The sequence below is a fragment of the Desmodus rotundus genome, chromosome 3 (assembly GCF_022682495.2).
Source record: "Desmodus rotundus isolate HL8 chromosome 3, HLdesRot8A.1, whole genome shotgun sequence".
Lineage (NCBI taxonomy): Eukaryota > Metazoa > Chordata > Mammalia > Chiroptera > Phyllostomidae > Desmodus > Desmodus rotundus.
Genome location: NC_071389.1, coordinates 172,844,188 through 172,862,017, shown reverse-complemented (window position 1 = coordinate 172,862,017; position 17,830 = coordinate 172,844,188). Strand labels below are relative to the sequence as shown.

Genomic DNA, 17,830 nt, shown 5'->3' with positions numbered 1-17,830 from the left:
ATGATTCTGATATTTGCTGAAGAAAACAACGTGGAATCTTATCACAGCATAATTTTCTGCATATAGAGAGCATTTTCTTTTTAAAAATTTTTATTGGATTTTTTCCATTTCCATTTAGTCCCCTTATAACTCCCTTCCCCTGTAATCACCCCACTGTTGTCCATGTCCATGAGTCCTTTTTCCTTTTTGCTCAATCCCTCCACCCCTAACCTCCCCCCACCACCACTAGCTGTCATCCAGCTTTCCATATGAGTCTGTCCCTATTTTCCTTTTTAGTTGTTTGTTCATTAGATTCCACATAAGAGTGAAACCATATGGTATTTGTCTTTCTCTGACTAGCTTATTTCACTCAGCATAATGTTCTCATCCATACCATTGCAAAGGGTAATATTTTCTTCTTTTTTGTAGCTAAGTAGTATTCCATTGTGTAAATGTCCCATAGTTGTTTTATCCACTCATCTACTGATGGACACTTAGGCTGCTTCCATGTCTTGGCGATTGCAATTAATGCTACAGTGAACATTGGGGCGCTTATGTTCTTTCAAATTAGTGTTTTGACTTCAAAAAATGAAAACATTTTCAAAATAAAAATTATTAGCTTAGAAGCATAGAACTGTTCTTTCCCTTTGGATATATTCCTTTTTTTCTTTTCACCAACACTAAATACAACACTTTATTATTTCTTATTTTTATCAAAGACCATTTACTCTGAAAACTTTTCAACTGCCTTCATACATGAGAAGTCAATGATTCAATGTCTGACGAGTCACATATGTGCTATTTGTCCTCAGAGTCAAGAAGCTCTCGGTATTCTAACTGTATGTCGGTGCATAAGTTTATGGCACACCAAATAATGTTTCACTTAACTCTCTCTTGGCTGAGTTTGAAATTTGGATAAACATTCATTCAACCTCTCTTTGCTAGACCTTGAGTCTAAGACATTTCACATGGATATTAAATTGAAAGATCATTATCAGGGAACAACATTCCATGCAGCTTCTAATTTGATGGCTGGAGCTTCTGGAATTACTTAAAAGAAAGTTCTTATTTTCCTTGATCTTCTATGAGAAACACAAGGTCCTATGAATGCTAATAAAACAATCGAAACCACTGTTAAGCCAGGCTGAAAATTTATTCAAGGAAAGAAATGACATAAATCTTATTTGAAAACTTTTAATGGAATTCAAAGAGAAACCCAGAGTGTATAATTTTGTTTTTAAAGGCTGGAGATGATCTTCGTCAGGATATGCTTGTTCTGCAGATTGTTCAAATGATGGACAATATCTGGCTGCAGGAGGGCCTGGATATGCAAATGATCATCTACAGATGCCTGTCCACAGGAAAAGGCCAAGGTCAGTAGAGATTAGACAGTGGGTTGACTTACATTATTCAGCGTATTCATTCACTGGTAAACTGCCACCAAATTTTCTACAGCACCCATTTTAGACTATAAATTGTAAAGTCCAAAGAACTATGCATAGTCATTCTTCTTTTTAAAAAATTATTTTCAAAAACAATAAGCCAAAATAATTTACATAAGGAATAGTGTGTTTTCCAGTATTAGTTAGAACCTTGACAACCCAAATGTTAACTGTGAAATTCTTTTATGTGTCTTTAACAGTTAGTTAATTAATAGCTAACTCCTATTTTTTCTTTTTTCAAGGTAATGATAGAAAAGCCAACTCATGAAAAAAATACAGTTGTTGCTTACTGACAGAAAATTTTCAAAGTTGCAAATGCTTAAAAAGTTCTAAAATTGTAAATATATAGTATAAGTCTGTACTTAATCTCTAAAACACTTTTGAGTAAAGTATTAATATCAATAGCCAAAGGTGACCAAACAATGAACAGAATTCAGCATTTCTTTCCTTTACAAAACCTAAGACATTAGTATGGAAATACAGCTACATTTATACACATTATCAATGAAAATAATGTCAGTGTGTACTCAAATTATTACCAAAACATCAGAGGTATAAGTTCTATTTAATTACAATCATGCTAAATTGAAGAAATAATTATAAAGATATTTTATAATCTTTTTCATGTGGTCATTGCCACTTAGAATTTCATTAAAGTAATTGATATAAATTATAGCAGATACTGCTGCATAAACAAAAAGATTAAAAAGAATCATAGAAATAGAAAAGGGACCCAGAACCATGTAGTCGTTTTTTTCTTTCAGGCAGAACTTCAATTTAAACCCATCATCACAAAAGAAAACCTGCCCCTCCAGTTCCTGACATCCCAGCCAATTGTCATTTGAGATTTTAGAAGATGAGCGTGGAAGCACCTCCTAGTTAACTTAAGTTGCAACTTGAACTTCAGTATGACTCTATTGTTATATTACTCAATTATTTTGATTCCTATCATAGGGCCTTTGCTTCCATGCCACGTGTCCCACCCCTGAACCCTTTTTAAAGCTCTAGTTCCTAAAAGTCTCTCATCATTGCTACTCTGAAATGGTTATTCCTTGAATTTTACTCTCCCTGTTCTCATGTGACCTAATTCTTTCATAGCTTCATATGTTGAAAGTGCAAGAAAAAAACTTGGTGAGCCAAGCTGAGCTTTATGATGTCATACGGATCATCCTTCCTTCAGAAGTTGAGCACATTCATCACTGACCTCAATGGAATTCTTCAGTTCCACCCACTCATTTCTCAGTTTATAATGATAGAAAGTAAACGAGGCTAAATCTTTTGAAGTTAATAAAATGATTCAGCAAAAAATGCCTGTAGACTTGCCCAAAGTGGCAGATGTCATAAATCAAACAAGTTTTTCTTCCCCATCTACCAACAATCTTCTGTAGTTGTACAATTTCAGATGGCATTATGACAGCAAAGTATTTCTTCAAGAAAAATAGAGATCATTAAAGCAAATGTCATTTTTAGGTTGCATTTTTAATCAGGTTCCAAGGCATAATAAATATGTTACTGTTCTCAAGCAACATCACAAAGCAAGGGAGGGAATACTAAAATGCACTAAACAGAGTTGTGGCCCTTAAGGAGAATATACTCCAGGCCAGAAGTTTACATGACTTTGTCAACATTATTGTTGATTATATATAATTCTCATGATTAATTGGTATATAATGTCCCAGGAGCTTTGGAAAAGACTAGCAGAGCAAATAAAAATTCTTTATAATTTATTTTATTCTTTATAATTTATTTTATTTCAGTCAGCACAACCACTTCAAAGTTCTCCAAATTTCATTGGCATAAAAATTACTCAGGGGACTTGGAGGAGTAGACATAACAAGCCCCAACCAGGGTACTAAGTCAGGCTCTCCACTGGGGGTGCAGGTGGGGTGCACAAGTGTTGGTGACCAGAAAAGGTGCTCTGATATTTCTTATGTTCCCCTTTTTGAAAGCTCCTGCCTTTTATGACACCACCTTGAAAAGTTTGTTCCTAAGAACCTTCTTAAGTTCCTAAGAACTTAAAGTCTGACCCATGAACCAGAGCACTGACATTACCTGGGAACATTTTAGAAATGCAGAAGCTCAAGCCCCGCCCCTTTCCTACTGAATCAGAACCTCCGTTTTCACAGCATTCCCAAGTGATATATAAGTGTGTTAAAATTTGAGAAACACCACATTAAAAGACTATAAGAATGGAACCACACATATTACTCAATTCACACAGAATTACGTTAGAAGTATTTAAAAGGTGTATGATACATACTGGATTAAGATGTATAAAATGAAATTTATGATTTTAATTAATAGGCAGAATTTAGCCATCATGATTGTTACAAATTAGGTATAAGCTTTTCTGAGTAGTCAGCAATGCAAGTCTTATGATAAATGACTTGAGATTTAGCAAAGATTAACTTTCTGAAGACAAATGTGGTCTGAAAAGTAATGGACATTGCTATAGCGTAGCATCCAAAGGGTACAGTGGTCTGAGTCCTAGTTTGGGGCACGGTCAGGTGTGAGGCTGTGGTGACACTTGGGAACCACGTAGAAGTAATTTTCCTGTAGGAAATGCTACATGAAGGAACTGGAAAAAATGAGGAGGGAATTTTTCAGGGTTAGAAAGAAGAATCACCTCTTTCTAGAGTAATGCTGTTACTAAACGTAATGCTTTATATTTGCTATCTCACTTAATGCACATGAAAAAACTACACAAGACCAAATACTGGTGAAGGAGGAGCGAGGATGTATGACCCTAAGGATGTGCCCAGAATCCAGGATTTATCTTTGGGGCGTTGGTTCTCTTTCTTTTTCTTTTTTTTAACATACAGGTTTTATAGGTTATACTTGCAGCATCCAATTCCCCCTCCCCATGCTTTAGTTTCTTTCTGATCCAGCAAAGTAGATGCCTAATGGTCACAACTGCACTATGGGATATTAAGAGCGATTAAGGCCGCAACCAGCGGCCACTGGCCAAAGCCAGCACAGAGAAGTGTTCTGTTTACCATCACTGTCAGCTGCTTGTTTGTTGTTGTTCAATATGAATGAAATAGTCCGTTTTAAAAGCCCAACCATCTCTTTTTTCATACAATTACATTCGTGTCCCTGGTCCCTTTGGCATTTGAGTTGGCAACCCTTGCAGTTGTCAAGACGGTAGAAATCAGAAGCTCTATACTTTAACTTCCTTCCAGGACTTTATTTACCGGTTGTTTTGTGGACATCAGGCCTGGGAGAGTACTAAGCACTGGGTTTAAACTGTTGTTCTGAACAGAATATGAATCAGCAGGTTTGAAAATATTTACATTTCAATAATCTTATGAACACAATGAAAAGATGCCTTGATGGATACATGGCCAGTGGGGCAAAGGTCGTGTTGAAGTTCAATCAATAAATGTATGCTCCCTTTAAAAAAATTATTATGGTAGTTTCTCTTTCATGTTGACTGAGAAGGAAGAGGCGGGTCACTCTCTCCATGTTTACTGCAGTTATTGTGTTCACTCCTAGAAAATGAACATGTAACAGCAAAGTTAATGTGAAAATTGACTTTTACTGCTTACCAAAGTCATCAAGGTTGAAGGTCCTCCCTTAAACTGTGAGCGAGCGCACAGGCCGTGTGTTCACTGGCCTGCCACTCCATTTTCGCAGTGTGGTCTCTGCGAGACATCTAAACTGACTCTCCACTCTAGTTCCAGAAAAAATATGAAAGCTGTTTCTGACCTATCTGACCTATCTGATCCAAAAACAACAAGTAGCCTCATTGCTCCCCAGGATTTAGGAAAAGTCAGAAGAGAGGCTAGAAGTAAGCTCCTTCAGAGAATATTTGGGAAGGGAAAGGATACTCCAAGTAGTGCTGACAACTATTGTTACCTAGGTAAAGATGTACTTCCTTAGCACCCCTCATTCTGTGAAGAAAACATTATTTCCATAATCTCTTTTTTTTATCAATCAGGATTGGTACAGATGGTACCTGATGCTGTAACCCTAGCAAAGATCCATCGCTGCTCTGGACTGATGGGACCGCTGAAGGAGAATACAATCAAAAAGTGGTTCAGTCAGCACAACCACTTAAAGACGGATTATGAAAAGGTTTGTCCTGCTGCAGCTAATTTTACTTAATGTACTTAAATAAGAATATACTCTAGTTCATTAGATATTCTGATTTATGAAAAAATAAATCCTTGAGTTCTAATTCACTCAATGAATTAGCCTAGTACCAATGACCCAGTTTAAATGATATGTTAACTAAATAAAAATTTCTGTGTTTGGTTTTCCTTCTGGGTGAAATTCTGGGCTATTAATAAAGCCTCTCTTTGCTCTCTGGCCTCCCTTATCTACCTAAGGTGCTCCTTGAACTGCTCCTTCCAAGTTACCCCTGCCTATTTGTACACAATCTCCAATCTCTATATGTCTCCTTCTTTCGATTGCAGCACCTTTCTTCTGCCAAGCTCTACTTTTTCATGCCTTATTTCAATGTTTGCAAAATGCATAATAGATGTTCAATTTTTTTATATCTCAGTACTTTATAAAACATATTGTTGTATTTGACTGCCAACATTTTTCCCCACTGTACTTCACCCTGGCATCTGGTCTGCAGTGTACAGGTTCCATACCAGGGCTCCTGACTAAGGGGAACAGTCGGTTAGAGCCAGGCCTTGTTCCACTTGCCAAGACATGAACTGGCACATCTGGGTCCACCCAAAGGCAGAGAATCTTTATGCTAATTCCCACACAAATACAACATGGGCTAGCATTAGACTAGCTCAGAACGGTCCTGAGCACTGAAATTTCCTCCTTCCAGGACACCGCTCAGTCCTGGGCAAACTGGGACAATTGGCCACCCTGCTAGCGTGGGTCATGACAGAGAGACCCAAGAGTTCACCTATTCAAGACTTGGAGTGGAGCAAAATATGGGCTTTGGGAGGAGAAGTAACAAAGAGTTAGAGGTTATCTTGAAATCTATTTTTAGCCATTGCCCAAACTGTAACTTTTGTTTTGTACAAATCTCTGGGGTTATATTGTTTTAGGTGTTTTCACATACATTTGCTCTTAACAGCCACAATGTGAAGAACATATTTTATCTTCACTTCATAAGTGAAGAAAATCTAGACTGACACATTAAGTGACTTGCACAGACACTTAGGATACCTGGAAATAAAGTGTCCCGGCATGTAGTCCAGTGACATAGATTCCCAGTCAACCTGTCAACCACACCATATGGGGAGACTCAGAACCACGACTCAACCAACACCCATGGCTACACCAAGGTTACTCATGGTTGCATCATGGGTGAAAATAATGCATACCTAGGAGACCATTTTGAAAACACAGTATAATTTTAGCAAGTCACACTCTTTCATTAAAGACACATAAGCCACAATTGACTTAGCAGTAACCTGTTTCCTCCTGCACATTCACTGATATACAGTGTACCAAATGCTCAGACATCAACTGGATGACTTATTTGCAAGGACAAACATAAAATATTACAGATATCTCAACATAGCTTTTTCTGTGTTAAAAATTCAATATTAAAAAGTTCATATTTTCAATTTCTTTGGAGATAGGAATTATTAGGTCATATTGGTCTTTCTTTTACATTGAAAAAAAATCTTTCAATACTGTGTATTTGAGACATCAAAAAAAGTACACCAGGAACCCTCTCCAGAAACTCTGAAAATTAGCTCCAACTGAATGGAAGAGATATTTTCTCCATTTTCAATGAAAACATTTATCTATTAGGCTAAAGAACATGTTCTTCTGTAGCATATCAAGAGCCCATTATTTAATCATACCCTTCTGTCAATTAAAATGTAGACGTGGTTCTTGATTATGTAGTTTTGCTTTCACCATGCTATTTACCACTAGCTCTGAGATAAATGTATTTACTTATTTTTATGCATGTTATTTTTGTGTTTTTGTTTTTCAACTGATTAGGCCCTGAGGACCTTTTTCTATTCCTGTGCTGGCTGGTGTGTGGTGACATTCATCCTGGGCGTCTGTGACCGTCACAACGACAATATCATGCTGACCAAGTCGGGCCACATGTTTCATATTGACTTTGGAAAAATTTTAGGTCATGCACAAACATTTGGAGGGATAAAAAGGTCAGTGCACAAATAATTTTATTACAGCAATTAAGTAACATCCTAGAGTGATATATAATGGCATAGAAACTAAGCAGATGACTTGCTTCCCATCTCGCAAACCCCTGAAGTTAGTGTAAACATGATTATAGATCTAATAAACTAAAGTTTTTTAAAAATAGATTGCTAATGGAAAAATTAGGTTTCCTAAAATGGTTAGTGGACTAAATCGGCCCTCTCCCATAAAATACTAATCCTGTTCTAGTCTGAATTATCTGAAATATAATATTTTGGGGTTTTTTTTAACAAACCTTAAATGGACAATGAGGCATAAGTTTATGATGTCAATACATCTGGTCTATTGCCCATAGCAATCGCCACCCCTGGTCTACTTATTATAAAAATAGCACACATCCTGAACTGGATCATTCTGGAAAATCATTCTAAATATATTTAGCACCTACCAATTGAGAATCTGGGGTTCCAACATTAAACGAGGCATATATAAACCCTGGTCTCACTCTAGGAGAGATGACAGGCATTAAACATGTTAACATGCAAAGAAATAATATGAGGAAATAAAGAGTTTAATTTCTTATGAAGAAACAGAATCAGAGAAATGGGATAGGAAGGGACTGAGGCAGGGATGCTGTTTCAAAGAGGCCTCTTGAAAGAGATGACAGACAGCTATGTAATGAGTGGTGACTTTGGGGAGGTCCATGAGAAGAGACAAAAGCAAAACTAACAACCATTAGGATGGAAATAAGCCTGGCATGTTCCAGTGACAACAAGAAAGCCCAGGCCTGATGGAGGGGTTGAGAGGGGCAGGCAGTGAAAGGTGAAGGTAAAGAGTCTAGTGGAAGCAAAACAGGTAGGGCACTGAGGACATCGTACACAGGTTGGCTTTAATTTTCAGTTCAGGGGCAAATGATAGGATTTCAGTGGTATTCAAAGTGCTCTCCTGCTGTCCAGTGGAGTAATGAGGCCAGTTGGGAGGCTAATGCAATTGTTAACACAAGAACTTAGTGTTAAAAAAAAAAGTGGTGAAAACTGACAGATTCAGAATATATTTTGGAGTGAGCCCCAGAACCTGCTAATTGACTGTGCATTGTCAGTGATTAATGAGCTAGGGGATGGGCCCAGTGAGTTAGAAAAGTAAAAAATGGTCTAGGATGACTCCTGGATTTTCAGCCTTAGCAAAAAATCATATCATTCACTGAATCGGAAAAGACTGTTGGATGAGTAGGTTTTCGTTTCATTTAAGCTGGAGGCTAAGAAACCAAAAGTTTAAAAGGAAAAGTCCCTTGCTTTAAAAAGATACTTCTTATAAAAGTAGAAGTGGGATCAGACCATTCCAAAGACTGATCATTATCTTTTTAGCTAAAAACAACTCCTTGGTAGAAGAAATAATAAGGTCTCCTACAATATAAAGTGATAAACTCTCTCCAGATGGCCATAATCTGGTATTGAAATGCAAACATAAACTATATATTACGGATCTTTGGAAAGCACTGATTTCTTGCTGGGCCCCTGCCCTTTTATACTGCTTACATCACCATTCCAGAACGTCTCACAATACCCAGCAGTGTGATTCCATTTAGGAAATGTTTGCAAACATCAGGCGCTCATCCTGAGTCAGCCTGGCAGCGCTCTCCTTTGGATTCCCTGCCCAGGTGTACCTGAACCCTTCTTCTGAAGAGTGCTCGGCACTGAAGGCTGAATCAGCGTTTGTTGTAATCAATTATAATATAAGTGACAAGAAAAGAGAATGTGTCTCTGTGTGACAACTGTTCCGTTCATTTAGAATTAAATATCTTTTGGTGATTTTTAAAGTATGTGCTTTGAAAGTCAAAAATTGAACTATTAGTCCTTTAAGTTCTTTGACCTTGAGGCTTGTTGACTGACAGACCGGAGTACATTCTCAGTCAAGTTTATTCCAATTGGAGGGGATTTCATCGAGGCACTGTGGATTTCAGGTATAGTTTTAGACGTAAGCAGACATCTGCGGGACCAGGTTGCAGGAGCCTGTTGTGCGTTTTGCTTCTCGACTCCACATTCCGTGACGCCACATTGGTAGCCTGAAATCAGCCACAGTAGATTACACACCCTATGGAAACTGGCAAGTGTTACACATCATAGTGTTTTTACTTTCTAAGAGAATAAAAGTGAGCTAGTTATTAAATATTTACCACCATACAACAGGACATAAATCCATTAAAAACAGATTAAAAAGCATTCGGAACTCAACAAAATAAAATTCAAAACCTATTCTTTTCCTGTTAAAATATTTATACCAGGATGATCAAAATATTATATATCTGTCTTCTTACAACATGATTTATATCCTTTTCACATTTTATCCCAATAAATCACTGATCACCTGATATAATTAATCTCAGAATTTTCACCTCAATATTAATCATAAAAATTCCCTGTATCTATTATCATTTTGACCTTATCTTCAATAGTTAATTACCACTGATTTAAAGATTTTAATATTTAATTCCTAATTTGAGTATTGTAATATTTATATTCTAAATATTCTCAATTTAAAAGCATCTTTGGGAAACGAAACTCCCTTAGCAAATTAGAAGATTAACTTTTGTCTTACACCCATCATCCTGGCTTCGTGCAATATTCATAGCAATCCAAATGCTACAGAGAAAGTAATGACCTTCCACGTGCTTTAATTACTGTCCTAGTTTTCTTTGAAATTAGGTGGGTCTTGTTGGTTTGCTATTCACACAATTGTTTATTAAGAAATAGTGTGGTTCCTTTTATTCCAAGAAGGCCGCATCTAAATTTTCCAGAAGAAAACACATTTCCAATCCTTCTACAACTGTGAGTGCCTTAAGGTCGTCTTTGCGCCTAGCTCGTACCTGACACTTAGGGCTTAATTTCGGTTGATTACTACAAAAATGCCATTAAATTTACTGCTCTTGACCTGAGAAAGTAAAATTTTTCTGAAGATAACATTACTAAGAACCTGACATAACCTGTTTTATAAGTGGAAATTTTCCAAGGGATTTTTACCTAGTGGTCACTCTATGTGTGGGAGTCTGGGGGGCAAGACTCACAATTTGAGACACACCACCTCACCCCCGTGAGAGTGGCTACCATGAGAAAACAGGAAACAAGTGTTAACAAGGATGTGGGTAAATTGGAACCCCTGTGCAATGTTATTGGGAACATAAAATGGCACTGCTGTCGTGGAAAATAGTATGACTGTTCCTCACAAATACAAAAAGAGAATTACCATATGTTCCAGCAATTTCACTTTTTGGGTCTATACCCCAAAGAAGTGAGAGCAGGGACTCCCACAGATATTTATACACCCACGTTCTCAGCATCATTATTCACAAGAATAAAACGTAGAAGCAACACAAGAGTCCATCAACAGCTGAATGGGCAAGTGGAATGTGATACACACATACAAAAAATATTATTCAGCCTTAAAAGAAGAAAATTCTGACACACACGATACATGGAGGAACCTTGAGGCCCTTGTGCTGAACAAAATAAGCCAGTCACAAAAAGAGACAAACACTGCGTGCTTCCACTTTTACAACGTACTTAGAGTGAGTAGCCTGAATCACAGAGACAGAGAGTGAAGTGGTGGTGGCCAGGCGTTAGGGAGACCAAGGAATGGAGCATTATTGTTCCATGAGTATAGTGTTTCAGTTTTATAAAATGAAAAGATTTGTGGAGAAGGTTGACAGTGATGGTTGTACAAGATTATGAATATTATAATACCACTGACCTGTACACGTAAAAATGGTTAATGTGGCAAATTTTATGTTATGTATATTCTACCACAATGAAATAACTGAAAAAAAAAAAAAAAAGGCATACTGCAAGGTTCACAAAGGCTTCACCCATCACAAAGTCAATTCTAGGCAAACTACACCTAGCCTTGGGATAGTGCTTTGGATTTTCAAAGCACTTCCACATAGACTATTCCAAGATATAAAGTGTGTTGCCGTTCCCATTTTCTTACTATTGTTTTTCCCTCTTCTGCTTCACCTCATCATTCCACTATGTTTTATCACCTGGTTTCTTTTGAGTAACCTTCTTTATATCTATCTACCCCACTCTCAGAATATTTTTTTAATTTCTCTAGTTTATAAAAAAAACATGAATTTTACTCAAAGAGAGTTGTAGGTTTTCAGATAAAAAGAATGTGAGATGATTGAGAAAGGAAGAAACATTTATGGGAGTAAAAGGAAAGAAATGAGAAAGGAAAAGAGAGAGGGAGACAACTATTTAAACAGTAGTGTGAGGATTCTGCCTTCCTGCACTCAGTAAGCTTCTGCCCCTTCGTGACCAGAGTGCTTAAAATGGGAGACAGAGGGGCTGACTCTGCGGGTGGTCTGAGGTTCAATGTGCCTGTCAATATTTCATAGCTCTGAGTCCGCATCTAGTACTAAGATGACAAATGCCTCCTGTGCATGAACCCAGTGTAAGAACTTCATCTGGTGTTCAACTGAAGAAACAGTACCTGATCCCATGCTGGGGGAAACACAAGTTTGATACCTAAATTTTGATCATGTACGTGATAACCTTAGGGGTGACTTAAATGTTTCAGAGGTCACTTGGGACTATTGTTGATTTTCACCTTCAGCCTGACTTATAACCTAACACTATTTAAAGTGTGATACCACAATCCAATTTCACCTAAGTGTTATAGCTTTGATAATCTTTTCTTCATATCCAGACTCACTTTTATTTCAAGCAGACGCTGAAATTCCATGCAAAGCATAACTACATTTTCCCTTGAACTCAAGCTCAAGGGGGGAAATCATGGGAATCTGGAGGAGCTGTCCTTCCTGTCCTCATAAAACTCTGATCTTCTGGAAACTCACACCCAAAATGCCAGACTTAGGAAACTAGGAATGATGATTTTGAAGAGGTAGCTGTTTCCACTGCCCTTTTCAAGTTAGAGAGATGAGGTACCTGAGCCTCTAAGATACTCGAGTCACAACCTAAAGTCAAGGAGCAGTTAAGGATGAGTGACCTCCCACAGTCTAACTTAGGACTCACAGTGCGTTTATAAAAGTCTTGAGAGATTATTTGTGAGGGTCTCCTCAGTTAATAATTGCCAAGATCTTGGAGATCTCACTGGACATCCAAAGTTCATTTTGTAATAGTACACGAACCCCATGTTCTCTTTTAGATTGCACATATGAGGTTTCCCGTGCTGTCTAATTATACAAGATCCTATCTCATCCAAGGGAGATTCCAAATTGCCTTCTCAATTAACTCATGGATATTAGACAAGAGACTTGTGTTCTTTCTGTTGGGCAGCAAAATGTGCTCTCTGAAATGTAGGTCATTTGTGATATCAGGGAAAGTGTAAGCTTAAACATTTCTCCAAATACTCTGTAGTCATTTATCTGTATGCTAATATCACCACTCACTATGATGAGAATCTACAACTTTCAGAAATTTTGAAACAATATATTTTAAGGTTACTATGATATTTCCTGAGAACAACAACATTTGCAATTTATGAAATCAGTAGTTATTTCAATAATAAAGTGCGCCTCATTACCGAGTCCCGTTTTGGTTCACGATACAAATACGTATTTAAACACTCAAGTCTTTCTTTCAGACCGAGGACTAAGGTTTGTGTACATGCAGCTACTGATTTTAGCAGTCACTCCGATAAATGCTAGATCAACTACACTACCGCAGGAAGGGATATGGATGCTCACAGAGCCCAGCAGACTGACCCTGCAGTCACGAACCCTGGATGGAGCTGGCTGCCCTCCCATGCCCCCCTCCACATCCCCTGCCTCCATCACCGATCTTGAAACGTGCAGTCCCTCTCCAACTGCCGTGGGTCATCCCCGAGAGTGGTGAGAGCGAGTGCTCCCCAGTGTGCTGCGGCATCATCCACGACGGAGAGTCAGATTCTAAAGGAAATAGTCAGAATTACCATTTAAAGCCTAATAAATACTTGATATGCATTCATTTAATCAGTCGTCACAGGAACTCTTTGAAGTAGCTGCTGTCATTTTCTCTAATTCACAAATAAGAACTAAGACAGAGAGAAGTCTTCCTTGTTATAACTTATCCGGAGTCATAGGCAGTGGGTCGTAGGACCCTTGGGAAAGCCCCATGTAGGAGACTGATACTCCTGTTTCTCAATAATCCCAACACACCCTGTTTTCTCTCCAGCATTGGCGCAAATTGCTGTTTCTTTAGTCAGTGCCAGATGACATAGTGATCCTGAATTTATGGCCATGGTATATATTAAATTCAAATGCTAAACAATCACAAACAAATATGTTGTAAGATGATTGTACTGTGAGAAGCATTCAAAAATTAAGACCAAATGTTAAAGGAGCAGGGCCAATTTCCCATCCCTGGGCAATATGCTCTCTCATGTGTAAAAAGGCAGGCACTATTGCTTACTCTCTTTTAATTTTTTTCTTACATTTCAAAAGAATCTAGTAGGAATCTTTAAGCTAATAAAAGTTAAATGTTCACGGGATGTGACTCTAGTTTTCAGAGCCCACCCGGACTATTCTGTTGAACTCACTGTGGCGAAAGACCACCCTGAACTGTTGCGATGAAGCCCAGTGGTATTCTGCATAATTCACATTTGAGAAAGTTGTTTCTGTGAATTATTGTGTTCTCAAATAGCTTATGTGCTCAATACTTCACAATCTAACAGCATTCATTTTTAAAGTGTGTACATATTTGTTTAAAGAATAGTTCAATAAATAAGAGACGGCTCATTTTAAGGATACAACACCTCACCCATTTGAGAGTGCATCCATTACAATTAGCATGCTTGGTCCATTTCCTTAGTAATGTGTTTCAGTATAGGGCAGCCCCACCGTGAGGGTAATGGCATTGAGAATCTTTCAAGAGGAAGTATAAGATGAGGAGGACATCGAAGAAGGGGTGAGACTTAAATGAGTGGATACGAAGAGATATCATAGCCCACAGCAGAGAGTATTGTGAGTAAAAGTGTGGAGGCAGAAGACAAGCATGTGCCATAAGCCACTCACCTGCGCCCTCTGTGCTGCACCACGGCACCCAGCACTACCTGAAAGCATGGACCCAACTGGGGCAGACGTTGTCTCCCTACCAAAGGGCCATCCTCGCGGCCCTGCGTTCACGCAGCTCTCCCGCGGCCATCTCCTCATTCCCTCAGCCCAATGATTTGCACTTTATCCTCCCAGGATAAACATCAGATCTCTCCTGCCCATCGTATCCTGTCCCTACTTTACACAGAAGACCACACCTCCTACTTTACTGAGAAAATAGAAACAGTCAGAACAGAGTCTGCTTTTCTACTCAGTACAAAACTCACAAACTTACATCTGCACACACACTCCTTCCTTGTTGTTTAGATGTGTTTTCCCTTTCAAAGCCAATCCTTCCATCTGTGCTTGGAGCTATTTCCCTCCCACTTTCTAATGGGCTTTATGCTGTCAATAATTAATATGTCCTTGCACATTTATTTTCTCCCTCTTAAATAATCCTTTTAAATATGCTTGTCTCTCCGAAGTTTCAATAACCTTGCCTCAAACCCCTGTTTCCATGCCGTTTTGCTCACTTTCACAAACTTCCTGCAGGAGTTGTCTGAACTCCTCCTTACCTCCCATTCTATAACCACTTCAATCTGGCCTTATTCTACATTACTAGTAACAGTGTCGACTCTTCCTTCCTCGCAGCGCCCTCTTCACGTGCCTTCTGTGGTGCAGCATCACTCTCAAGTTCTTCTCGGTGCAGGATGACTCCTTTCTACCAAGCCACCAAATGCTAAGATTCCTCGTGCCTCATCTTAGCCCTCTTCTCTTCTCACGCTACAGTCTCTACCAAACTGCTATCAGCTACATCCAAGGCTTCTCTCAATATCTTAACCCGGGTGACTCACAAATTCTAATTAAACATTTGATTTTGTGGTAAGTGTAGATTCACGTGCAGTGGTAAGAAGTCATACATACTTCTGTATGGACCGTTTAACAGTTTTCTCCAGTGGAAACATCTTATAAAATTATAATGCAGTGTTGTAACCAGGACATCGATGCTGATCCAGTCCAGGCACAGAACAGTCGCATCATCCCCAGGAGGCCTCATCTTGCCTTTTTGTAGGCACACCCACTTTCTTTTCACCCCCGCCTCCCAATCTCATCCCTTGAAAACCACTGATTTTTTCCATTTCGGTAATTATGTCATTTCAAGGATATTATATAAATGGAGTACCACAGTATGTAACATTTTGAGATTGACTTTTTTTCACGTAGCATATTTCTTTGGACAGTCATCCAAATTGTTTTGTATATCAATAGTTTATTTATTGTATTAACAAATAATAGTCCATGGTATAGATACACCACATTTGTTTAATAATCCATCCATTGAAGGACATCTGGGTTATTTCCAGATTCTAGCTTTTACAAATAAAGCTGCTTCTATGTGAATATATGTTTTTATTTCTGTGAGACAAATGCCCCAAAGTATAATTGCTAGGTTGTAGTAGTTGCGTGTTGTTGTTTAAGTGACTGCCAACTGGTGTTGCATCGCGGCTGTACCATTTTACATTTTCACCAACACGTATGACTGATCCAGCGTCTCCGTATTCATGACAAAATTTGGTATTGTAATTAACTTTTAATTTAGTCAATCTGATAGGTGTGTGGTGATACCTCATTGTGGTTTTAATTTGCATTTTTCTAAAGGCTAATTACGTTGAACACCTTTTCACGTGCCTTGGTTACCATCTTCGTATCTTCTTCCTGTGTGAAATGTCTGTTCACGTCTTTTCTATTGTTTGAGTTGGCAAACTGTAAACACTTAATGATAATGATCCTTGTATTCTAGTGACTGTATATGAAGGGATTATGTCTACGGTATGGTAAAGAAGAGAAGTTTATGTATAGTTAATAATAAACAGCAATATATTTTCCTTGTGTTTTCCATATCTGATGCATTTGTCTCCTTAATAATTAGTGTTTTTAATAGAAATATTCTTAAATTTCACAAATATATGTATATTTTAAATTAATACTCATTTCTCACCAATATTGGAAACATAAGAAATACTCTCAGCAATTTTACAGAATAGTAATTTCAACAATAGACTGACCATGTGAATAAACAGATTACCTTTGACAACAAAAGCAGTAATCTTGTTCACATGGCCTCGCCACATAAATGTTAAATGATCACAAACTCCTCGCTGTGTGAGCTATGTTTATTTACTGCTTCATTCATTGCATGCAACAGAATACCACCAAAATATTGTTTGAGGCATTAAGAATACAAAAAATAAAGCTAATATACTTCCTTTACCTGCAGTAATCACACAGATCATTTGCAAAATGTATATATATATATGTGTGTGTGTATATATGTGTGTATATATATATATATATATATATATATATGAAACAACTATAGACTATAAAGAATAAACTATATTAGCTTCAGGGCTAACTAAAAAGGTAAGACAAAAGAGAGAAATCAGAAAGGACAGATTACTTATAAGAAAAAATATTTGATCCTTATCTCTTAAAAAGCCCTATTAGGGCATTAATTCATCAGCTGAGAGAGAAACATGGCTAGAAATGGGAAAGAACACAGGTGAAGGTAAAAAGTACAGAAACGGAAACAGGACTGGGCAAGTAATGGTAAAGCTACAACTCTGGACAAATATAGAATAGTCACAACAAAAAAAAAGTTTGGTGTATTTGTACAACTGTAAATGAGAGATTTTCAGTATATGATTCAGAATTCAATAACAGACTATAAGAAATCAAATAGTTTCCAACCTTCCCTCTTGCCACAACCAATTTATTTCTCAGATTTATAAGTATTGCTTAAACCTGAGACAAAGGCTCCAGGACACGAATTCTGCAATCTTGGATTAGGTTCACACTTGAGTGGACTGATAATCCAAATTGTAGCTATGATTCCTACAGCCTGTAGAAATGGAGTAGGGTTCTGTTTCACATGCGAAGCTCCTTTCCATTTTTAGAAAAATTTTAGTCTAATTTTAAGTGATTTTAAAAATTCCTCAGAAGTTAGCCATGTAAATCATATAGGAAAGATGCAAGATATTACATTGCTGAACACACTGAAAAATTAGGCTATAATATTTAAACACAGCTAAATTTATGTTCTTCAATATTATAATTAGTTCATATTTTCTCTAATTTGGATTTTTGTGTGTGTGTACTTGACTTTCTGCTATGATGTTTCTTCATCTGATTTATAATGGTGATTGACATGGAAGAAGGAAATGTGCTATCACACGAACTTGAACATAAATAACTACAAAAACTTTCTGAGAGAAATCAGTTTGATGAAACACTTTTC

General features: G+C 37.6%; 1 protein-coding gene across 5 annotated transcripts in view; it reads left to right on the top strand.

Moving 5' to 3' along the window:
- The window catches only part of PIK3C2G (phosphatidylinositol-4-phosphate 3-kinase catalytic subunit type 2 gamma), a 280,978-nt gene that overhangs the window by 180,686 nt on the left and 82,462 nt on the right, over window positions 1-17,830 (top strand). For 4 of the 5 annotated variants that reach the window (XR_011651038.1, XM_071221071.1, XM_053921758.1 and 1 more), the window contains exons 24-26: window positions 1,223-1,352; window positions 5,362-5,498; window positions 7,347-7,516. Coding sequence is in view for 4 of the 5 variants with exons in the window: in XM_071221071.1 (XP_071077172.1) it covers window positions 1,223-1,352; window positions 5,362-5,498; window positions 7,347-7,516 (437 nt within the window). In the remaining variant the exon portion in view is untranslated. The remainder of the gene's footprint in view (window positions 1-1,222; window positions 1,353-5,361; window positions 5,499-7,346; window positions 7,517-17,830) is intronic. The other variant, XM_071221070.1, reaches the window with a different exon arrangement.